We start from the raw sequence: 26,242 nt of genomic DNA, 5'->3' as shown, positions 1-26,242 counted from the left end.
GCTTGGAATCAACTGCTCTATTGAAATCACCGACTGAACCAAATGCTCTATTAATGTTTCCCTCGCTTCTGGGACAATATATAGCTCAATCTGAATCTGCTGCATACAAAACTTTCATGGTTGTCATTCAGTAGCAACAGGCTTTTTGCATGCCACTGGAATTTTATATAGTGCACGGTTTTGCGAGATACATATTTATCTATTTTTATCCTTTTTCCTCGTGCATTTAGAGCTAAAATTAGATTTAATGCGTTTCTTGGATTGTCTTTTAAAGTTCTCGCACTTCATGCATGTCATTCTCCTCGTAAACGACTGCTGTTTTGTGTTAACAACTACCACTTGTTACCCGAGGGCGTTCTTTTATGTGAAGTGCGCGACCTGTGTTGTAACTCTCGTCCGCTCGTTTTTGCTTAACATCGCTTCTAATAGTAACTCTCGTGCGCGACCTGTGTTCTAGATCCTCTATTTTTTTATCCTCTCATTTATCATGCAATATATCTTGTAACGTTTGTTTATCTCTTTCAATTATGTTCCTCCTTTATTTATTTATTTTTTGTTTGTATTGTTTGTTCATCTAGGTCTTGATATCACAATCTGTATTATATTTATATCCTCCTCTGTTTGTGTAGTGTCATCCTAGATCTCCTTGACTAATTCATCTATACTTATTCCTATTATACCATAAACAATATATTACGTTTTGTTTATATTATCTTCTTCTACCACGACACTCTTCTCTTAGCTAGTAGGCTAGCATGGGCCTTTTAGTGGACTCCATGGTCTCACTTCTCACTCTTTGCTTGGCCTCATCATTTTAAGAACAAAGAGTATCTACTATCTACTTATACATAAGCTCCTTTTTTTATAGATCTCTTTTTGTGATCTATTACTTAGGAACAAGTTTAATTCTGAAGGCACTTGTCCAAATGTTATCCAATAGTTGTGTTGCCTTCTCTCCTTTTTCCTTAATGGTGTCAATCATTTCCTTCAAAAATTCCTATATTATATCTACCATTACATAATTACTACTCCCAATGAAGTCCAATATGACTTGGATAACGATCTTTCATTCTCTACAAAAAATATTCTATATAGCTGTGCTACTTCCAATGATTTTCCTAGTCTATAAAGTGATCTATACAAGGAAAAATATGGATTTATTTTTATCTTTCTTCTTATGTGTCTAAGCTTTGATATTTTCCATTTTCTTATTATTGGCCCTTTTTTTTTCCATAGTTTTTATTTTTTATATTTTATCCCTTCTGACTCTCTATGAAACTTTTGTTGCAAGTATTGTGCTTAAATTTCTTCACCTCTTCCTCTTCCTCCTCAACTGAGATAATTTTGTTCTTATCCTTTTCATTCTATGTTGTTTTTGGATCAGAGCACCCAACTTCTCCTTTATTTTTCTTGGAACTTTTATTGCGTGGAAATTGGAAAATAAGAAATACAAATACTCAAAAACATAAAAAAGAAATTAAATATAAATCCTATTTACCAATATCATTACAAATCTCAGAAAGAAAGATGCGTTGATGTTGTTCACCTTGAAAGTATGTGGATGCTTGATCCTCACATCATAACATATGTCATAAAATGAATTTGCATAAAATGTGATTCTAAAAGGGTGGGGAAAGGATCTTATTTATAGTTTTATAATAAAAAATCAATAGATGATAAGGATAAGAATGATGACATTGAATCAACTCAACTACAAAATGATTTTTTTCCATTTTGAGTCTGTGAGAGGATAATAATAAATTATTTATTTACATGATGGATAAATGGGCACATAAAGGTCCTATTTTAAAGATTGAGTTAACTAATGAAAGAAGAAGCAATATCTAAGATGGAAATGAGTTAACGTATGAAGAAGATTATGTTTCTAAAATGAGGAAGATTTGATTAAGGAAGATGAGTTAACATTCACAACCAACCTTTCATCCATCCTTCTAAATAAAAAGTTCATTTCCAATCAATCGCGTTAATCTATATTCCCTCCTCTGAATAATTATCTATCTATCTTAACCAAGATTTTATCCATCATCCTATTTTTCCAGTTTCAATCCTAAATCCAGTTTCATCTCTCATCTTCAATATTAATTCTCATTTTTCTAATACATCATCTTAATCTCCATCCCTCCTCCAAGAAAAAATCCAATTCTCTCAACCAACCTTTCCTCCACCATCGTATTCTACTACTATCCACCCAAATGGAACACGCTATATTAAGACGGGGGTTGAATCAACATTTGCCAATTCAAACTCGACTAAACATCAATTACCATTAATAACTTCTCCAAACATCACGTCTAGATTCACCATTATAAGTCTTTGATCGTGAGGAAAGTCACTACATAAAGTTTGAAATATTTTCATATGATTCAAGGGATCACTTTTTCCATTATAAAGCTCTAATTGAGAGACTTCCACATGTTTAGGAGGGACAACATAGACAATGCCATCAAATAATGGGCTCGCTACATTAAATGTGGGCACATTAAACTTGGATTGGGTAATGGAAGCCAACTGTTGTTGTAGGAATGAAACAGTTTGAGCTAAGTTATTGATGGTTGCTTCAGTGGATGCATTGAAATTGGACATATTGGATTGTGATGGAGGAGTAACATTGTTGTATGAAGGTTGAGGTTAAGAGTACGGAGGTGGAACACTATGATAGAAGATGTAAATATGAGCACACTAGACAAGGATGTAGGCATAGGAATGGAATGAATGACTTGACTAGTAGCCTGAGCATAACCAAGGACTTCGGCACAACTTTTGATAGGCATGATATTACTGTCAACAATATGAGCAAAGCCACACAACAACTAAAAACCAATTTTATCACTTTGCACCATCCCTTTTAATCCTTTAATCAATGGGATTGCCTTACTTTTTGGGTAATGTTTTTTATAAAGATAAACAAGCTTTACAGGGACCTGAAACCCAGAGTATTACAGACCAAGGCCAGCAGCCAACCCGACCGAAAAACTAAGCAAAACAGGGTACAAACCCCACACAGACAAAAAGCCAAAAAACAAAAACCAGCTAAACCAAAAAACAAGGCAAAGCACTCAACTAAGAGAGTGAATCAATTTAGCATTTTTCTAAATAATCCTCTTATTGATTTTCTCCAAATCCTCCATGATGAATCTGGAGGTTCACTGGCCCTGGGTTCGGCTCCTGGTTCTAGTGCAAGGACCCGAGCTAGTCTTCCCACCAGTAGCACTCTTTCCACCCTCCGATGCAATCTTTTTCTGCTTTTCCCCCAAGGGAGGCTCACTGGTGTTGGTCCTGGTTCTATAATCAGTTATCATGGAATTATTTTTTTCCAAACCATCAGCACTATTGTTCATCATCTGCCTACTGATTTCCACCAAATTGTTTAGCTTTTCTTTGATCTCACTCGCATCCTCTTCCATCTTCTCAATTCTGTGCTCTTGGTCAACCTTCATAGTTTCCACATCTTGAGAAATTTTCTGGATCATACTCATGATCTTCTCAGTTTTATTGGGCCCAAGGGATTCCGTGAAAGTCTCAACAATTCCTTTAATACCATCTTTTAGGGATCCAATTTCCTTCTCCACCCACTTCCAACAGATCTCCTGACTTCTAGTAGCCTCCAATAGGGAATTTCCCATCACCCTCTCCTCCTTTATCTTACCTTAATTTTGTTTGTTCTCAAACCCATGTTTCTCATCATCCACATTGATAGGGATGTCCAACCTAATCTCATGGTCCAGGACTTTGGACCCACTAGGTTTGGTTAGTTTCATTTTCCTTTTGGTGGGTGGCTCCAGGTCTTGCATTTTCCTGCTACCAGATTTGAACTTACTTGTCGCCCACCTTGGAGGATTGATTTTCCTGCTACCGTTAGTTCCCAGGGTCACCATAAGCTCCCCTTATTTCTTTGGTCTATACTCAGGGTGCTCCATATCTTTGCTATCACGCCAATCCATGGCAGTACGACTGTCATCCTCATGCATCTTTGTATCAGAAACCAACTGCACATCAGGGTTAGAGGAGGAAATGTGGGTTTTATCAATGGGGGAGGGTTTCACTTCATGATCTTGGGCGTATTCCATAATCAACAAGATAAGCCCTTCATGAATCATAGGGTTATCCTGGTTTTCAAAATGTTTAACTAAACTATTCCCCAAGGACGAAACCAAATAAAAGGGAATAGAAATCAATATACCGTGCCTAAAATGGTTTAAGATATTAAAATGATGTGAGAAAATGCTAGCACATCTACCATCCAGGGTGATGTATCTCATGATGAATTCTGCCATATCAGCCAAGAGGTTTTAGAATCTTTTCCTAAAAAATAGAGCTCCACGAGCTTAGGAATATATTATGTCATTTGTCAATCATATAAATTTTAGGAAAATAATTAAATTTATTTACCACCAATTTGCAGCAGTTTAAACTTAAGTTGATCTCAACTACAAAGTTCATAGCATCCTTAAATTTACGATCTTAAATTTTTAAGCTGAAGTGCAAAACAAAATTTATGGGACCGCCAACTTTAAAATATTCCTAAAAAATCTTAGCAGCTCCAGCTCTATGTTTTAGGTAGCCCCCCTCCATGGGACCCAGTCTTAGTCTCTAGAATACATTAAGACATTATTATCGTTTGTACATGATAAATACATCATAATAGATATTTGGTGCATTCTAAGAGCTAGATAACCATTCCCTTCTATAGAAAAGGTCAGGTTTTAAAATTTAAACAATACGCTCTTAAAACAAATTTTTATTCTCATTAGAGGAATTGGCAATGGACTGAGACATTAACATCACCCAAATTTACTCTTCTGGTGAGAGGTTTATTGGGACCATTTTTAATAGTAAAATGGAAGGGATGTGTAATAAAATATAAATATATAATATTGTATAGATATAAAGCATTAAGCTTTTAAATTTATGTACAAAGCTATAATATAAGAAAAACTTACATAAAATAGAAAATCATAATCTTAGGAGTTATCGAAATAATTCTTCCCTAATATTTAGCTTGAAATTTATTTTTTGAACCTCAATTTTAAAAGCATAGAGAAAATTTACAAACAAAAAAATTCTTCATTTTTAATATAAAATATATTTTTTCTTTCAAAATTAAATTATAGATAAATATCAAATTTTTCAAAATATTAAAATTAAGAAATTAAAATTTTTAATCTATTTTATTAGATTTTTTTTTAAAAATTATAATTCCTTTTTTAATTAAAATTTTCATTTAGAAACGTGATCTTTATATATAAACATTAATAATGTGTGAAATTAAATGACAGGATATTATAACAAGGAATGGAGATTGGGATATTTATATAGCGGAGAGGATGAGGGAGAGTCTGAGAGAACCGTTCTGGAATAATGGTGGATCCGCAAGAAATGTTCGCGGAGGAGAAACTGGTGGGATCAAGTCGAAAAATGCGGAGGGAAGTGGAAGCAGACTTGGTCGAGATTAATATGTCAGATGATATTGAAGAAAATATAGAACTATGGGTGGAACTAGTGGTTATCCGAAGGGTAGTACGATCTAGATACGAGAGAAGGCAGATTAAATATTGGATTAAGGAGAATTGGAAAGCCAAGGTAGTGGCTTAATTCATACCAAGGGGATTCCTCATTGTTATTTTTGCAGAGGTGGAAGAGAAAGAGGAGACCCTTCACCACGGTAATTGGATTGTCAAAAATTATCCTTTATATATGCAATCGTGGTTTCCAAATTTCGACCCAGTGCCATTGGCCCCGTATGACTGCCCTATTTGGATTTGGCTGTATAATTTACGAATCGAATATTGGGGAGAAAGTAGCATGGAGAAAATAGGTAGAACTTTGGGGACACTATAAATAGATGAGAGGTTGGTGGAAAATGACTCTTATTTGTATTCAGAATCAAAATCGTTGAAGTTAGAAGGGTTCCCCCCAAGATTTGATTGACATCGAACGGTAGGATATGGATGCAGAAAATTGAAGTGGAAGTCGACAAGTGCCTTTGTGAAAGATGTGGAAGTAGGTCTCACATGAGAGAAAATTGCAAAATATTTGTTGGGTCGGCTAAGAGATGACTTATGAAGAACGGGAGTCATGAGATGATTGAGAAGGCAATTACGACACCAAGAAATGAGTCAATAATCCCCTCAAGGGCTCTGGTCATCAAAGAAGCGAATGGAGAAAAGAAGAGGGAGTAGAACAGGGAAATTTAAAATCACGATGAAATTTCCCCCACAAATAGGATCATTGAGCAAGATAAGGCCCCTGGCAAATCTCAGGAGGCTCAAACGGGCCTGTCAGACACGGAAGTGGAATATGATGTGAGGTTGGTAGAGGAATTTGATGATGAAGATTTCTTGGACATTATCGACCCGATATCCATTAACCAATCGACTAATGCTCTATTGGGGAGAACCAAAGGTAATAGAGGGAGGAGGAGTAACAAGCAAAAATGAGAGGACGGGGCTAAGGAGAAAGGAATCATCGGTGTGGTCAACTTTTTGAGAAGATCCAAGGGAGGTAAATCCTCCATTGGAGGACAATGAGAATTCTCACTTGGAATCAAGGGCCTTTCAACTCTTGACAAGAAACGCTTGGTTAGGCATTCGTTAGAGAAATCCTCTAATGACGTAATTCTGCTCCAAGAAACCAAGCTGAATTTGGACAAGGCGCTTAGTTTCTTGCATTACTGCTCTAGATGGGAAGGTTTTTTCCGAGAAGCTAAGGGCTATGCGAGTGGTTTGGGAATCTTATGGAATCCTCATGTGGTTAGGATTACCCCTAGAGAAACATCTGACTATTAGATGATTTGTAGAGTGAAACTTATTGCTTGTAATTCGGAGTTTTCTTTGATCAATGTATATGGACCGACTAAAATAGAGGGTAAGGTGAGAGTTTGGAAGGAACTATCAGAGAGAATTAGAATCATTGGCAAGGTCTGGCTAGTTGTTGGAGGAGACTTTAATGCTATTCTGGACCTGAATGAAAAAAAATGGTGGTCTGAGGAAGACCAACAGAATAATGGAAGACTTTAAAAGTTTTGTAGCAGAGAACGAAGTGATTGAAGTTTTTCCTAAAAATGGCCAATATACATGGATGAATAGGAGATTGAACTTCACCAACATTTCGGAGAGATTAGAGCGGTTCTTGGTGGGCCAGAAATGGATGGAAGGCCAATTCTCCTTGGTGACGAACATTCTGTCGATTTCTATATCCGATCACTTCCCTATTTAGTTAGAACTTGAGGTACGCAAGTCACAGTCCTCTAGGAATTTTAAATTCCAAAGTATGTGGTGACGAGATGGGCAATTCCAATCTAGTTTAAAAAGTTGGTGGGACGAAAGTAATAAATTCAAAGGTATGTCCAGCTTCTGTTTTGTTAAACGTTTACATTTTCTTAAGGATAAAAGTAGGAGGTGGAATGTAGAATCGTTTAGGAATATTTTTTAAAATAATTTGAGGTTAGAGGAGGAGCTTGCTTCTCTTAATGAGAAGGTAATTCTCTTTGGGATGACCAATGATGAATATAAAAAAGAAAAGGAATTGAAGGGATGTCTATCGGAGGTATTGGCTAGGGAGGAGATTTATTGGCGCAACAAATCCAGGAAGATGTGTATTTCACCTAGGGACTTAAATACAAAGTTCTTTCACTCATCGGTGAAGGCTATGAGATTGATCAATAAGATTGAAGCAATCAAGGATGATAATGGTCAGTGTTGTTTAGCAGGAGATGATATTGAGAAGGTTGCAGTTCAACATTTTGAAAACCCACTTGGTTCTTTCATAGGCGGTGATGTTAGATATAGGGATAACGTATTAAAAGTAATAGACCAAGTCATATCCCAGGAAGAAAATGAAGCTTTGCATATGCCTTTCTCTCTGGAGGAAGTCAAGGAGGCGACATTCTTTCTTCACCCTAATAAAGTGCCAGGCCTCGATGCCTTTATAGAAAAAGTATATCAAAAATGTTGGGACTTCAGGTGGGAGGACATATGGATGATGGTGGAAGAGTTTAGGAAGAAGAGGAGACTGGTCAGAGAAATCAACATCGCAATAATTTTTCTTATACCCCAAAGGTATAATTGTGAGATGATAGTGGATTACAGACCTATTTCTCTGTGTAACTCTATTTACAAAGTCATCTCAAAGGCCATGGCTTTGAGGATCAAGAATATTTTACATTAAATCATTTCGGAGGAACAACACGGATTTACCCCTGGCAGAGAAATCATCGATAGTATCATCCTGGTCTCGAAAACTCTTCACTCTATGGGAAGAGAGAATATGAAAGGGATGGTGGTAGAACTATACATGAGCAAGGTGTCTGACTAGGTTAATTGGGAATTCCTCCTCTTGGTCCTGGATAAATTTGGTTTTCACGGCAGATGGCTAGATTGTATGCGACAATCCATCTCATCAACCCATTTCTTAGTGTTGGTCAATGGTTATACATGTGGTTTCTTTAGAGACACCAATGGATTGAGACAAGGAGACCCTTTATCTCCCTCCTTATTTTTTCTAATGGTAGAATCTTTGGGCAGGAACATTAAGAAGAACTGTATGATGGGATTTTGCAAGGGAGTCGGGGTTCACAGAGACCTGGAGCCAATCTCGCATTCACAATTTGTTGATGATACGATCTTATTTTGGGAGGCTTCGGATCAGGAAGTGGTAGTGATTAAGGAAACTTTGGATGAGTATGTGGAGGCATCGATTCAAATCATGAATAAAAATAAGTCACAGGTGTTGCTTGTTAACACTAGCCAAAGGAATCAAAACAAGATTGAAAAAATATTGGAATTCCAAACAGAATCATTCCCTTCGATATATTTGGGAGTTCCCTTGTTCATCGATCGAAGTAATAGGTTGCTATAGGAGGAGATCATCAATAATTGTCAATCTAAAGCGGAATCATGGAAGAAAAAGTGGCTTTCATAGGCTGGTACGATTCAAATGATAAAATGTTTTTTATCAACGATCCCAATCTATAGCATTACATGTTTTAGGCTCATCGTGCGGTCCATTGGCACGTTGGACGGGTTGTTAAAGAAGTGAACTTATGGGAAGGATTGAAGGATTCTAGGAGAGTTATGCTAATAAACTAGGATACGGCGTGTATCGTGAAGGAAGAAAGAGGAGCGCGACTTAGGAAAATGGATCTATAGAACCTGGCTTTGGGAGCCAAATTGGCTTGGAAACTATATGTTTCCTCAAAAACCTTGGTGCAAGTTTATGAGGGAAAAATATTTAGACTAGAAGGACTTGGAAAGGAATTTTACCTTGGCCAACTCTGAATCAGGTTTGACGATTTGGAGGTTCATCTGGGAAAGATGAAGAGTAATCTTGAATCATCTATCCTGTAAAATTGGTAATGGAAAGAAGGCTCGGTTCTAGAGAGACTCGTGGAATGGGGTGAAAGCATTAATTGATTGTATTGAGGATAAGGAGTGGGTGTTAGAAGTTCAAGGCGGTACAGGAGAGATGGGAATTTAAGGTCCTAATATCTGTTACCTATGTAGAGGGAATGAGGAAACCGCTGAACATCTCTTTTTTTGGTGTCCGTTGGTGGTGAGATGTTGGGACCGGTTGATGGAAACGTTAGAATGGAGATCGGCTAGGAATAGGACGTTAATGGAATTCTTGCTTTCCTGGCCGACAGAGAGTAAGCATTCAAAATGGGGAGACTTATCCAGGTGACTAGTCCTTCCATGGTAGCTTGGCGGATATGCAAAGAAATAAATAGGAGTATTTTTAGAGACGAGGACTTTTTGAAGGAATATTTAATTGTTGAAGTGGTGAAAGGGAATATTCCAGGGAAACGGGTGAAGATTTACTCCAAATGGGACAAAATGATGGAAGAGAAATGGGGTTTGAAGGATCTAGTCATCTGCAACATCATTAATAAACAATCTAAGAGGAAGGGAGTAAGATGTCGGGAACCAACCCCAGGTTGGCTTAAGTTGAATTTAAATGGAGCTAGCAAAGGAAATCCGAGTAAGGCAGGGTTCGGCGCTATTTTGAGGGATGATTCGGGAAAAATGATTATTGCAATTATGGGATTGATGGGAATAGCTACCAATAACAAGGCAGAGATATGTGCACTCAATAATGGGTTGGAGATGTGTGTGAACAAGGAGGTTTCGAATATTCTCATTGAAGGGGACTCACAAGTGGTGTTAAATGGAGTGATGCGCTCTAATTTTATCAGCTGGAAATTAAATCAATGGCTACCAGCGATTGAATAAAAATTGAGCAAATTCTTGGAGTACCGTTTCAATCATTCATATAGGGAAGGAAATAGGGTATCTAATTGGCTTGCCAATGAAGGTCTAAGAAAAGGTAGATAGATGGTCGAGTTGGATGAGATAGACCTGTAGAATGAGTTTAGTACTATTTTGGGAGAGGATAGGGAAGTACATCCTCCTGAGAGAATTGGATGAGATTTATCTTACTCAAGCTAGAGGCGGCATGGAAGGAAGTGTATTCGTGCCTAGAATTGTGTCTTCTAAATCAAATTATAATGTTTTGACGACAAATTTTTTGGGTAAGGTAAGATTTTGTTCAGATTTAGGATCGGGTCAGTAGCAGTTTTGGGCAGAGTGAAGTCGTAGTTGGATAGGATAGACATCAGTGGAGATGACTCTAGATCATGCTAAAAGGGATACATTAGGAGAAGAAGTGTTTTGCAGAGCACAGAGGGAACAAAAGAGAAGTTGAGAATGGATGAGGACTTTGGACTTTGCACTTAGGGAAGCGCTAGAGGAAGAGATCAGCCGCCTTTTTAAGAAGGCAAATGACAAAGAAAAACACTCTGTGATCCAAATTTTAAGAGTCGACTTCTAGAACGATGGCCACGTTCATGACAGGGTGGTGATGGAGAATATATTTAATCCGATCGTTGAGGTCCTTGGAAAACCTTCAGCAGCTATAGGGATAGTGAGGAGAATGATGAGGGAAGATATATACGAGGAAGTGATGAGGGCTGCACTGGATTCAAGATGCATGTTGGGATATTTCAACCTGAATGACGAAGGGAAGAAGGTGAAACAAAAATGGCATGGTCTTTGTTTAAGAAAAGACTGATGAAGGATTATGGCCTGGACAAGTTCAATAGATACATGAGAGAGAATTATGGTATCATGCCTGTGGAGATTATTGAAAGGGTGGTAGAAATAGGTAATGGGATTATGTATTTGTATAAATGAGAGGTTGGCTTTGTCTACTGTGTAATTTTGTTTTTCAGTTTTTAATAAAAAAGGGTATTGCCTCCTAGGAAGATCTCGCTTCAGAAAAAATTAAAAAATTAAAAAAATAAAAAAAGGAATGGAGATTGGAGCAATACTTTTAAGCCAAATCTTTTCTTTAAATCTTACAAACCTTTTTTCCAAATAAAACTAGAAGTGAACAACTGTTACGATCTTAAATTAAATTTAAATTTAAATTTAAGGTTAGTGTTAGGGTTCAAATGGGTTTATGGGTTATGTTAGCATAAAGATTGGGATATGCTTAAGGTTGGGATGGATTTACAATTAAGGTTACTTTAGGGTTATGGTTCGGGTTCAAAATAGGGTTTAGTAATTATGGTAAGGGTTAATTTTAGGGTTAGCTTATAATAAGGGTTCAATTACAATTAGTGCTAGAGTTAAATTATGGTTAGCATTAGGGTTGTGTTTCAATTACATTAGGGTTAGGGTTAAATTAGTCTTACACTTCAATTAGGATTAGGGTTTGGGCTCGATTAGGGTTAGGATTAGAGTTTAATTGAGATTATAGTTCAATTAGGGTTAGGGTTAAGTTTAAAAATAGGGTTGAATTAGGTGTAGATTAGGGTTGAAGTTGTAGTTAGGGTTCAAATGTATGGTTAGAGTTGAGTTTAGGATCAACATTAAAGTAGAGAGATTAGGGTTAAGGATTAATGTTATAATTAATTAGAGATGGGATTTGATTGTGGAAAGGGTTTAATTATAGTTAGGGTTCGTATAAGAGTTCAATTAGGGTTAAGGTTAAATTGGAAGCAAAGTTTTATTGGGGTTAAGATTCATGCTAGAATCCAATTAGGATCATAGTTGAATAAGAGTTAGGGTTCAATTAGGGTTAGATTAAGGTTGAATTTATAGGTTGTGTTTAGTCGTAGAGTTATTTGCCCGTGCAAATGAAGAGGATGCATATTCAATTACAAATATATCCTATCAGTTTTGAAACTACTATACTGAGAGAGGCGAGAGGGTTCTTGCATTAACTGATCTTCATAGCAAAATGTCGTTGCCTATTTGGTGTAAGTCCAAGAGCTCGCTTGGAGGACCGGAAAGCAAGTGTCCAAACCTGCAGCTGAAGAAAATGAAATAGTAGCAATTATTCTAACATAGATAGGAGCGATTTTAAAGAGACGATGATGAAGATGAACCAGTTGGTCTTCCACGTCACCGTTGGTACAATTCATTAAGATGGTAGTTACATTATCTGAGGATAATGTCAGTTACATTAGGCGATCCGCATTCCATTAAGTCTTTTTTGATAAAAGTGAAAATTTATTTGAAAATTACAGACAAGTGAAAACTGTAGTAAATATATTGATTTATTGGAAAAACTGTATTATATAGATGCCAGTAAATTTTGTGTTTTTAAGAATGAGTATCCAGATCACTCTCTTGAAAAATTATAATCTTTCGATTAATTTATAATATAAATATAATTCATCATTTAATTTAATTTATTTCAATATTTCAATACTCAGTGATGCAGGGTACACCATACTTACTGCAAGATTTTCAAGCATTTCATTAGTAATTTCTTTTTCATTGATCGTAGTTAATTTATTAAAATTATACTTATCATGAAATATAAAAGAATCTAAATTCCATTATAAAACATCAGAAAAAGAAAATAATTCATACAAACTATAAGATAAATGTTCAAAACAAATTAAAATTCAATAATATATCTTACAAATATATTTCTAAAATCAAACACAATAACAACATTTAAAACATTTCTTGAATCACAAACATTCCATTTGTATGTTACCAAAAATGGTATCTAAATAGCACAATGATGTATCTCACAAACAAAAGAAGTAACCAAAGATGAAGCTTGAACACCAAATATGTGTTATCTGCTATATATATCCCTCCTCACAAGCCAACAGCCAATATGTTTAGCTGTTTTCTAAAGTAGTCAAATGTGTCCCTGTTGCCGAAGAGTGCTAACAACAGCTAGAGCATCACTAATCAACATGGTCAGATTATCTGTATTATCTTTTACACTGGAAACCAAGGTTGCAGGAACATTGCTTTCTTTCAACCCACTCAAACATGTATCCTGATTAGTCTCCACACCACTCAGCCTTGTGAGCACATCTTCTACATATTCCATGAAATTGACATTAGACAATTGCTTTAGTTCTGACTGTGAATCATGAAGCTGTTCCCTTGTATCCTTCAACGGATCTGAGCAGTCTTCAAGAGCCGAGACATTGGGATTTCTTTTTTTGAGCTTTTCTATAAACCTAGAAACAGGTTTCGCTACTTCACTAGACAAACGGACTGCAATAACAGAAAGCTGGGTTAAATCTGCCTCCAAAGCCCCAGAAGCTTTGGACAATTTTGAAACGCAAAAGTGTGTATATAAGGCATTACTGCAGGCATTACTAATTGTATCGGAAGTCTGAGCCCAGCCTCCATGAATTGCTACAAACATGATTGCGCACAAGAGACCACTTCTGTAGGACGCCATGCTTGGAATCAACTGCTCTATTGAAATCACCGACTGAACCAAATGCTCTATTAATGTTTCCCTCGCTTCTGGGACAATATATAGCTCAATCTGAATCTGCTGCATACAAAACTTTCATGGTTGTCATTCAGTAGCAACAGGCTTTTTGCATGCCACTGGAATTTTATATAGTGCACGGTTTTGCGAGATACATATTTATCTATTTTTATCCTTTTTCCTCGTGCATTTAGAGCTAAAATTAGATTTAATGCGTTTCTTGGATTGTCTTTTAAAGTTCTCGCACTTCATGCATGTCATTCTCCTCGTAAACGACTGCTGTTTTGTGTTAACAACTACCACTTGTTACCCGAGGGCGTTCTTTTATGTGAAGTGCGCGACCTGTGTTGTAACTCTCGTCCGCTCGTTTTTGCTTAACATCGCTTCTAATAGTAACTCTCGTGCGCGACCTGTGTTCTAGATCCTCTATTTTTTTATCCTCTCATTTATCATGCAATATATCTTGTAACGTTTGTTTATCTCTTTCAATTATGTTCCTCCTTTATTTATTTATTTTTTGTTTGTATTGTTTGTTCATCTAGGTCTTGATATCACAATCTGTATTATATTTATATCCTCCTCTGTTTGTGTAGTGTCATCCTAGATCTCCTTGACTAATTCATCTATACTTATTCCTATTATACCATAAACAATATATTACGTTTTGTTTATATTATCTTCTTCTACCACGACACTCTTCTCTTAGCTAGTAGGCTAGCATGGGCCTTTTAGTGGACTCCATGGTCTCACTTCTCACTCTTTGCTTGGCCTCATCATTTTAAGAACAAAGAGTATCTACTATCTACTTATACATAAGCTCCTTTTTTTATAGATCTCTTTTTGTGATCTATTACTTAGGAACAAGTTTAATTCTGAAGGCACTTGTCCAAATGTTATCCAATAGTTGTGTTGCCTTCTCTCCTTTTTCCTTAATGGTGTCAATCATTTCCTTCAAAAATTCCTATATTATATCTACCATTACATAATTACTACTCCCAATGAAGTCCAATATGACTTGGATAACGATCTTTCATTCTCTACAAAAAATATTCTATATAGCTGTGCTACTTCCAATGATTTTCCTAGTCTATAAAGTGATCTATACAAGGAAAAATATGGATTTATTTTTATCTTTCTTCTTATGTGTCTAAGCTTTGATATTTTCCATTTTCTTATTATTGGCCCTTTTTTTTTCCATAGTTTTTATTTTTTATATTTTATCCCTTCTGACTCTCTATGAAACTTTTGTTGCAAGTATTGTGCTTAAATTTCTTCACCTCTTCCTCTTCCTCCTCAACTGAGATAATTTTGTTCTTATCCTTTTCATTCTATGTTGTTTTTGGATCAGAGCACCCAACTTCTCCTTTATTTTTCTTGGAACTTTTATTGCGTGGAAATTGGAAAATAAGAAATACAAATACTCAAAAACATAAAAAAGAAATTAAATATAAATCCTATTTACCAATATCATTACAAATCTCAGAAAGAAAGATGCGTTGATGTTGTTCACCTTGAAAGTATGTGGATGCTTGATCCTCACATCATAACATATGTCATAAAATGAATTTGCATAAAATGTGATTCTAAAAGGGTGGGGAAAGGATCTTATTTATAGTTTTATAATAAAAAATCAATAGATGATAAGGATAAGAATGATGACATTGAATCAACTCAACTACAAAATGATTTTTTTCCATTTTGAGTCTGTGAGAGGATAATAATAAATTATTTATTTACATGATGGATAAATGGGCACATAAAGGTCCTATTTTAAAGATTGAGTTAACTAATGAAAGAAGAAGCAATATCTAAGATGGAAATGAGTTAACGTATGAAGAAGATTATGTTTCTAAAATGAGGAAGATTTGATTAAGGAAGATGAGTTAACATTCACAACCAACCTTTCATCCATCCTTCTAAATAAAAAGTTCATTTCCAATCAATCGCGTTAATCTATATTCCCTCCTCTGAATAATTATCTATCTATCTTAACCAAGATTTTATCCATCATCCTATTTTTCCAGTTTCAATCCTAAATCCAGTTTCATCTCTCATCTTCAATATTAATTCTCATTTTTCTAATACATCATCTTAATCTCCATCCCTCCTCCAAGAAAAAATCCAATTCTCTCAACCAACCTTTCCTCCACCATCGTATTCTACTACTATCCACCCAAATGGAACACGCTATATTAAGACGGGGGTTGAATCAACATTTGCCAATTCAAACTCGACTAAACATCAATTACCATTAATAACTTCTCCAAACATCACGTCTAGATTCACCATTATAAGTCTTTGATCGTGAGGAAAGTCACTACATAAAGTTTGAAATATTTTCATATGATTCAAGGGATCACTTTTTCCATTATAAAGCTCTAATTGAGAGACTTCCACATGTTTAGGAGGGACAACATAGACAATGCCATCAAATAATGGGCTCGCTACATTAAATGTGGGCACATTAAACTTGGATTGGGTAATGGAAGCCAACTGTTGTTGTAGGAATGAAACAGTTTGAGCTAAGTTATTGATGGTTGCTTCAGTGGATGCATTGAAATTGGACATATTGGATTGTGATGGAGGAGTAACATTGTTGTATGAAGGTTGAGGTTAAGAGTACGGAGGTGGAACACTATGATAGAAGATGTAAATATGAGCACACTAGACAAGGATGTAGGCATAGGAATGGAATGAATGACTTGACTAGTAGCCTGAGCATAACCAAGGACTTCGGCACAACTTTTGATAGGCATGATATTACTGTCAACAATATGAGCAAAGCCACACAACAACTAAAAACCAATTTTATCACTTTGCACCATCCCTTTTAATCCTTTAATCAATGGGATTGCCTTACTTTTTGGGTAATGTTTTTTATAAAGATAAACAAGCTTTACAGGGACCTGAAACCCAGAGTATTACAGACCAAGGCCAGCAGCCAACCCGACCGAAAAACTAAGCAAAACAGGGTACAAACCCCACACAGACAAAAAGCCAAAAAACAAAAACCAGCTAAACCAAAAAACAAGGCAAAGCACTCAACTAAGAGAGTGAATCAATTTAGCATTTTTCTAAATAATCCTCTTATTGATTTTCTCCAAATCCTCCATGATGAATCTGGAGGTTCACTGGCCCTGGGTTCGGCTCCTGGTTCTAGTGCAAGGACCCGAGCTAGTCTTCCCACCAGTAGCACTCTTTCCACCCTCCGATGCAATCTTTTTCTGCTTTTCCCCCAAGGGAGGCTCACTGGTGTTGGTCCTGGTTCTATAATCAGTTATCATGGAATTATTTTTTTCCAAACCATCAGCACTATTGTTCATCATCTGCCTACTGATTTCCACCAAATTGTTCAGGTTTTCTTTGATCTCACTCGCATCCTCTTCCATCTTCTCAATTCTGTGCTCTTGGTCAACCTTCATAGTTTCCACATCTTGAGAAATTTTCTGGATCATACTCATGATCTTCTCAGTTTTATTGGGCCCAAGGGATTCCGTGAAAGTCTCAACAATTCCTTTAATACCATCTTTTAGGGATCCAATTTCCTTCTCCACCCACTTCCAACAGATCTCCTGACTTCTAGTAGCCTCCAATAGGGAATTTCCCATCACCCTCTCCTCCTTTATCTTACCTTAATTTTGTTTGTTCTCAAACCCATGTTTCTCATCATCCACATTGATAGGGATGTCCAACCTAATCTCATGGTCCAGGACTTTGGACCCACTAGGTTTGGTTAGTTTCATTTTCCTTTTGGTGGGTGGCTCCAGGTCTTGCATTTTCCTGCTACCAGATTTGAACTTACTTGTCGCCCACCTTGGAGGATTGATTTTCCTGCTACCGTTAGTTCCCAGGGTCACCATAAGCTCCCCTTATTTCTTTGGTCTATACTCAGGGTGCTCCATATCTTTGCTATCACGCCAATCCATGGCAGTACGACTGTCATCCTCATGCATCTTTGTATCAGAAACCAACTGCACATCAGGGTTAGAGGAGGAAATGTGGGTTTTATCAATGGGGGAGGGTTTCACTTCATGATCTTGGGCGTATTCCATAATCAACAAGATAAGCCCTTCATGAATCATAGGGTTATCCTGGTTTTCAAAATGTTTAACTAAACTATTCCCCAAGGACGAAACCAAATAAAAGGGAATAGAAATCAATATACCGTGCCTAAAATGGTTTAAGATATTAAAATGATGTGAGAAAATGCTAGCACATCTACCATCCAGGGTGATGTATCTCATGATGAATTCTGCCATATCAGCCCAGAGGTTTTAGAATCTTTTCCTAAAAAATAGAGCTCCACGAGCTTAGGAATATATTATGTCATTTGTCAATCATATAAATTTTAGGAAAATAATTAAATTTATTTACCACCAATTTGCAGCAGTTTAAACTTAAGTTGATCTCAACTACAAAGTTCATAGCATCCTTAAATTTACGATCTTAAATTTTTAAGCTGAAGTGCAAAACAAAATTTATGGGACCGCCAACTTTAAAATATTCCTAAAAAATCTTAGCAGCTCCAGCTCTATGTTTTAGGTAGCCCCCCTCCATGGGACCCAGTCTTAGTCTCTAGAATACATTAAGACATTATTATCGTTTGTACATGATAAATACATCATAATAGATATTTGGTGCATTCTAAGAGCTAGATAACCATTCCCTTCTATAGAAAAGGTCAGGTTTTAAAATTTAAACAATACGCTCTTAAAACAAATTTTTATTCTCATTAGAGGAATTGGCAATGGACTGAGACATTAACATCACCCAAATTTACTCTTCTGGTGAGAGGTTTATTGGGACCATTTTTAATAGTAAAATGGAAGGGATGTGTAATAAAATATAAATATATAATATTGTATAGATATAAAGCATTAAGCTTTTAAATTTATGTACAAAGCTATAATATAAGAAAAACTTACATAAAATAGAAAATCATAATCTTAGGAGTTATCGAAATAATTCTTCCCTAATATTTAGCTTGAAATCTATTTTTTGAACCTCAATTTTAAAAGCATAGAGAAAATTTACAAACAAAAAAATTCTTCATTTTTAATATAAAATATATTTTTTCTTTCAAAATTAAATTATAGATAAATATCAAATTTTTCAAAATATTAAAATTAAGAAATTAAAATTTTTAATCTATTTTATTAGATTTTTTTTTAAAAATTATAATTCCTTTTTTAATTAAAATTTTCATTTAGAAACGTGATCTTTATATATAAACATTAATAATGTGTGAAATTAAATGACAGGATATTATAACAAGGAATGGAGATTGGGATATTTATATAGCGGAGAGGATGAGGGAGAGTCTGAGAGAACCGTTCTGGAATAATGGTGGATCCGCAAGAAATGTTCGCGGAGGAGAAACTGGTGGGATCAAGTCGAAAAATGCGGAGGGAAGTGGAAGCAGACTTGGTCGAGATTAATATGTCAGATGATATTGAAGAAAATATAGAACTATGGGTGGAACTAGTGGTTATCCGAAGGGTAGTACGATCTAGATACGAGAGAAGGCAGATTAAATATTGGATTAAGGAGAATTGGAAAGCCAAGGTAGTGGCTTAATTCATACCAAGGGGATTCCTCATTGTTATTTTTGCAGAGGTGGAAGAGAAAGAGGAGACCCTTCACCACGGTAATTGGATTGTCAAAAATTATCCTTTATATATGCAATCGTGGTTTCCAAATTTCGACCCAGTGCCATTGGCCCCGTATGACTGCCCTATTTGGATTTGGCTGTATAATTTACGGATCGAATATTGGGGAGAAAGTAGCATGGAGAAAATAGGTAGAACTTTGGGGACACTATAAATAGATGAGAGGTTGGTGGAAAATGACTCTTATTTGTATTCAGAATCAAAATCGTTGAAGTTAGAAGGGTTCTCCCCAAGATTTGATTGACATCGAACGGTAGGATATGGATGCAGAAAATTGAAGTGGAAGTCGACAAGTGCCTTTGTGAAAGATGTGGAAGTAGGTCTCACATGAGAGAAAATTGCAAAATATTTGTTGGGTTGGCTAAGAGATGACTTATGAAGAACGGGAGTCATGAGATGATTGAGAAGGCAATTACGACACCAAGAAATGAGTCAATAATCCCCTCAAGGGCTCTGGTCATCAAAGAAGCGAATGGAGAAAAGAAGAGGGAGTAGAACAGGGAAATTTAAAATCACGATGAAATTTCCCCCACAAATAGGATCATTGAGCAAGATAAGGCCCCTGGCAAATCTCAGGAGGCTCAAACGGGCCTGTCAGACACGGAAGTGGAATATGATGTGAGGTTGGTAGAGGAATTTGATGATGAAGATTTCTTGGACATTATCGACCCGATATCCATTAACCAATCGACTAATGCTCTATTGGGGAGAACCAAAGGTAATAGAGGGAGGAGGAGTAACAAGCAAAAATGAGAGGACGGGGCTAAGGAGAAAGGAATCATCGGTGTGGTCAACTTTTTGAGAAGATCCAAGGGAGGTAAATCCTCCATTGGAGGACAATGAGAATTCTCACTTGGAATCAAGGGCCTTTCAACTCTTGACAAGAAACGCTTGGTTAGGCATTCGTTAGAGAAATCCTCTAATGACGTAATTCTGCTCCAAGAAACCAAGCTGAATTTGGACAAGGCGCTTAGTTTCTTGCATTACTGCTCTAGATGGGAAGGTTTTTTCCGAGAAGCTAAGGGCTATGCGAGTGGTTTGGGAATCTTATGGAATCCTCATGTGGTTAGGATTACCCCTAGAGAAACATCTGACTATTAGATGATTTGTAGAGTGAAACTTATTGCTTGTAATTCGGAGTTTTCTTTGATCAATGTATATGGACCGACTAAAATAGAGGGTAAGGTGAGAGTTTGGAAGGAACTATCAGAGAGAATTAGAATCATTGGCAAGGTCTGGCTAGTTGTTGGAGGAGACTTTAATGCTATTCTGGACCTGAATGAAAAAAAATGGTGGTCTGAGGAAGACCAACAGAATAATGGAAGACTTTAAAAGTTTTGTAGCAGAGAACGAAGTGATTGAAGTTTTTCCTAAAAATGGCCAATATACATGGATGAATAGGAGATTGAACTTCACCAACATTTCGGAGAGATTAGAGCGGTTCTTGGTGGGCCAGAAATGGATGGAAGGCCAATTCTCCTTGGTGACGAACATTCTGTCGATTTCTATATCCGATCACTTCCCTATTTAGTTAGAACTTGAGGTACGCAAGTCACAGTCCTCTAGGAATTTTAAATTCCAAAGTATGTGGTGACGAGATGGGCAATTCCAATCTAGTTTAAAAAGTTGGTGGGACGAAAGTAATAAATTCAAAGGTATGTCCAGCTTCTGTTTTGTTAAACGTTTACATTTTCTTAAGGATAAAAGTAGGAGGTGGAATGTAGAATCGTTTAGGAATATTTTTTAAAATAATTTGAGGTTAGAGGAGGAGCTTGCTTCTCTTAATGAGAAGGTAATTCTCTTTGGGATGACCAATGATGAATATAAAAAAGAAAAGGAATTGAAGGGATGTCTATCGGAGGTATTGGCTAGGGAGGAGATTTATTGGCGCAACAAATCCAGGAAGATGTGTATTTCACCTAGGGACTTAAATACAAAGTTCTTTCACTCATCGGTGAAGGCTATGAGATTGATCAATAAGATTGAAGCAATCAAGGATGATAATGGTCAGTGTTGTTTAGCAGGAGATGATATTGAGAAGGTTGCAGTTCAACATTTTGAAAACCCACTTGGTTCTTTCATAGGCGGTGATGTTAGATATAGGGATAACGTATTAAAAGTAATAGACCAAGTCATATCCCAGGAAGAAAATGAAGCTTTGCATATGCCTTTCTCTCTGGAGGAAGTCAAGGAGGCGGCATTCTTTCTTCACCCTAATAAAGTGCCAGGCCTCGATGCCTTTATAGAAAAAGTATATCAAAAATGTTGGGACTTCAGGTGGGAGGACATATGGATGATGGTGGAAGAGTTTAGGAAGAAGAGGAGACTGGTCAGAGAAATCAACATCGCAATAATTTTTCTTATACCCCAAAGGTATAATTGTGAGATGATAGTGGATTACAGACCTATTTCTCTGTGTAACTCTATTTACAAAGTCATCTCAAAGGCCATGGCTTTGAGGATCAAGAATATTTTACATTAAATCATTTCGGAGGAACAACACGAATTTACCCCTGGCAGAGAAATCATCGATAGTATCATCCTGGTCTCGAAAACTCTTCACTCTATGGGAAGAGAGAATATGAAAGGGATGGTGGTAGAACTATACATGAGCAAGGTGTCTGACTAGGTTAATTGGGAATTCCTCCTCTTGGTCCTGGATAAATTTGGTTTTCACGGCAGATGGCTAGATTGTATGCGACAATCCATCTCATCAACCCATTTCTTAGTGTTGGTCAATGGTTATACATGTGGTTTCTTTAGAGACACCAATGGATTGAGACAAGGAGACCCTTTATCTCCCTCCTTATTTTTTCTAATGGTAGAATCTTTGGGCAGGAACATTAAGAAGAACTGTATGATGGGATTTTGCAAGGGAGTCGGGGTTCACAGAGACCTGGAGCCAATCTCGCATTCACAATTTGTTGATGATACGATCTTATTTTGGGAGGCTTCGGATCAGGAAGTGGTAGTGATTAAGGAAACTTTGGATGAGTATGTGGAGGCATCGATTCAAATCATGAATAAAAATAAGTCACAGGTGTTGCTTGTTAACACTAGCCAAAGGAATCAAAACAAGATTGAAAAAATATTGGAATTCCAAACAGAATCATTCCCTTCGATATATTTGGGAGTTCCCTTGTTCATCGATCGAAGTAATAGGTTGCTATAGGAGGAGATCATCAATAATTGTCAATCTAAAGCGGAATCATGGAAGAAAAAGTGGCTTTCATAGGCTGGTACGATTCAAATGATAAAATGTTTTTTATCAACGATCCCAATCTATAGCATTACATGTTTTAGGCTCATCGTGCGGTCCATTGGCACGTTGGACGGGTTGTTAAAGAAGTGAACTTATGGGAAGGATTGAAGGATTCTAGGAGAGTTATGCTAATAAACTAGGATACGGCGTGTATCGTGAAGGAAGAAAGAGGAGCGCGACTTAGGAAAATGGATCTATAGAACCTGGCTTTGGGAGCCAAATTGGCTTGGAAACTATATGTTTCCTCAAAAACCTTGGTGCAAGTTTATGAGGGAAAAATATTTAGACTAGAAGGACTTGGAAAGGAATTTTACCTTGGCCAACTCTGAATCAGGTTTGACGATTTGGAGGTTCATCTGGGAAAGATGAAGAGTAATCTTGAATCATCTGTCCTGTAAAATTGGTAATGGAAAGAAGGCTCGGTTCTAGAGAGACTCGTGGAATGGGGTGAAAGCATTAATTGATTGTATTGAGGATAAGGAGTGGGTGTTAGAAGTTCAAGGCGGTACAGGAGAGATGGGAATTTAAGGTCCTAATATCTGTTACCTATGTAGAGGGAATGAGGAAACCGCTGAACATCTCTTTTTTTGGTGTCCGTTGGTGGTGAGATGTTGGGACCGGTTGATGGAAACGTTAGAATGGAGATCGGCTAGGAATAGGACGTTAATGGAATTCTTGCTTTCCTGGCCGACAGAGAGTAAGCATTCAAAATGGGGAGACTTATCCAGGTGACTAGTCCTTCCATGGTAGCTTGGCGGATATGCAAAGAAATAAATAGGAGTATTTTTAGAGACGAGGACTTTTTGAAGGAATATTTAATTGTTGAAGTGGTGAAAGGGAATATTCCAGGGAAACGGGTGAAGATTTACTCCAAATGGGACAAAATGATGGAAGAGAAATGGGGTTTGAAGGATCTAGTCATCTGCAACATCATTAATAAACAATCTAAGAGGAAGGGAGTAAGATGTCGGGAACCAACCCCAGGTTGGCTTAAGTTGAATTTAAATGGAGCTAGCAAAGGAAATCCGAGTAAGGCAGGGTTCGGCGCTATTTTGAGGGATGATTCGGGAAAAATGATTATTGCAATTATGGGATTGATGGGAATAGCTACCAATAACAAGGCAGAGATATGTGCACTCAATAATGGGTTGGAGATGTGTGTGAACAAGGAGGTTTCGAATATTCTCATTGAAGGGGACTCACAAGTGGTGTTAAATGGAGTGATGCGCTCTAATTTTATCAGCTGGAAATTAAATCAATGGCTACCAGCGATTGAATAAAAATTGAGCAAATTCTTGGAGTACCGTTTCAATCATTCATATAGGGAAGGAAATAGGGTATCTAATTGGCTTGCCAATGAAGGTCTAAGAAAAGGTAGATAGATGGTCGAGTTGGATGAGATAGACCTGTAGAATGAGTTTAGTACTATTTTGGGAGAGGATAGGGAAGTACATCCTCCTGAGAGAATTGGATGAGATTTATCTTACTCAAGCTAGAGGCGGCATGGAAGGAAGTGTATTCGTGCCTAGAATTGTGTCTTCTAAATCAAATTATAATGTTTTGACGACAAATTTTTTGGGTAAGGTAAGATTTTGTTCAGATTTAGGATCGGGTCAGTAGCAGTTTTGGGCAGAGTGAAGTCGTAGTTGGATAGGATAGACATCAGTGGAGATGACTCTAGATCATGCTAAAAGGGATACATTAGGAGAAGAAGTGTTTTGCAGAGCACAGAGGGAACAAAAGAGAAGTTGAGAATGGATGAGGACTTTGGACTTTGCACTTAGGGAAGCGCTAGAGGAAGAGATCAGCCGCCTTTTTAAGAAGGCAAATGACAAAGAAAAACACTCTGTGATCCAAATTTTAAGAGTCGACTTCTAGAACGATGGCCACGTTCATGACAGGGTGGTGATGGAGAATATATTTAATCCGATCGTTGAGGTCCTTGGAAAACCTTCAGCAGCTATAGGGATAGTGAGGAGAATGATGAGGGAAGATATATACGAGGAAGTGATGAGGGCTGCACTGGATTCAAGATGCATGTTGGGATATTTCAACCTGAATGACGAAGGGAAGAAGGTGAAACAAAAATGGCATGGTCTTTGTTTAAGAAAAGACTGATGAAGGATTATGGCCTGGACAAGTTCAATAGATACATGAGAGAGAATTATGGTATCATGCCTGTGGAGATTATTGAAAGGGTGGTAGAAATAGGTAATGGGATTATGTATTTGTATAAATGAGAGGTTGGCTTTGTCTACTGTGTAATTTTGTTTTTCAGTTTTTAATAAAAAAGGGTATTGCCTCCTAGGAAGATCTCGCTTCAGAAAAAATTAAAAAATTAAAAAAATAAAAAAAGGAATGGAGATTGGAGCAATACTTTTAAGCCAAATCTTTTCTTTAAATCTTACAAACCTTTTTTCCAAATAAAACTAGAAGTGAACAACTGTTACGATCTTAAATTAAATTTAAATTTAAATTTAAGGTTAGTGTTAGGGTTCAAATGGGTTTATGGGTTATGTTAGCATAAAGATTGGGATATGCTTAAGGTTGGGATGGATTTACAATTAAGGTTACTTTAGGGTTATGGTTCGGGTTCAAAATAGGGTTTAGTAATTATGGTAAGGGTTAATTTTAGGGTTAGCTTATAATAAGGGTTCAATTACAATTAGTGCTAGAGTTAAATTATGGTTAGCATTAGGGTTGTGTTTCAATTACATTAGGGTTAGGGTTAAATTAGTCTTACACTTCAATTAGGATTAGGGTTTGGGCTCGATTAGGGTTAGGATTAGAGTTTAATTGAGATTATAGTTCAATTAGGGTTAGGGTTAAGTTTAAAAATAGGGTTGAATTAGGTGTAGATTAGGGTTGAAGTTGTAGTTAGGGTTCAAATGTATGGTTAGAGTTGAGTTTAGGATCAACATTAAAGTAGAGAGATTAGGGTTAAGGATTAATGTTATAATTAATTAGAGATGGGATTTGATTGTGGAAAGGGTTTAATTATAGTTAGGGTTCGTATAAGAGTTCAATTAGGGTTAAGGTTAAATTGGAAGCAAAGTTTTATTGGGGTTAAGATTCATGCTAGAATCCAATTAGGATCATAGTTGAATAAGAATTAGGGTTCAATTAGGGTTAGATTAAGGTTGAATTTATAGGTTGTGTTTAGTCGTAGAGTTATTTGCCCGTGCAAATGAAGAGGATGCATATTCAATTACAAATATATCCTATCAGTTTTGAAACTACTATACTGAGAGAGGCGAGAGGGTTCTTGCATTAACTGATCTTCATAGCAAAATGTCGTTGCCTATTTGGTGTAAGTCCAAGAGCTCGCTTGGAGGACCGGAAAGCAAGTGTCCAAACCTGCAGCTGAAGAAAATGAAATAGTAGCAATTATTCTAACATAGATAGGAGCGATTTTAAGGAGACGATGATGAAGATGAACCAGTTGGTCTTCCACGTCACCGTTGGTACAATTCATTAAGATGGCAGTTACATTATCTGAGGATAATGTCAGTTACATTAGGCGATCCGCATTCCATTAAGT

General features: G+C 36.7%; 1 protein-coding gene across 1 annotated transcript; it reads right to left on the bottom strand.

Moving 5' to 3' along the window:
• Nucleotides 1–13,176: 13,176 nt before the first annotated feature.
• On the bottom strand, nucleotides 13,177–13,734 carry LOC131870135 (pectinesterase inhibitor 4-like). The gene has a single exon (XM_059215816.1). The coding sequence runs from the start codon at nucleotides 13,732–13,734 to the stop codon at nucleotides 13,177–13,179; it is 558 nt and encodes a 185-aa protein (XP_059071799.1).
• Nucleotides 13,735–26,242: the final 12,508 nt, after the last annotated feature.

Source organism: Cryptomeria japonica, unplaced genomic scaffold (assembly GCF_030272615.1).
Source record: "Cryptomeria japonica unplaced genomic scaffold, Sugi_1.0 HiC_scaffold_295, whole genome shotgun sequence".
Classification (NCBI taxonomy): Eukaryota; Viridiplantae; Streptophyta; class Pinopsida; order Cupressales; family Cupressaceae; genus Cryptomeria; species Cryptomeria japonica.
This window is presented reverse-complemented; position numbering and strand designations above follow the sequence as displayed.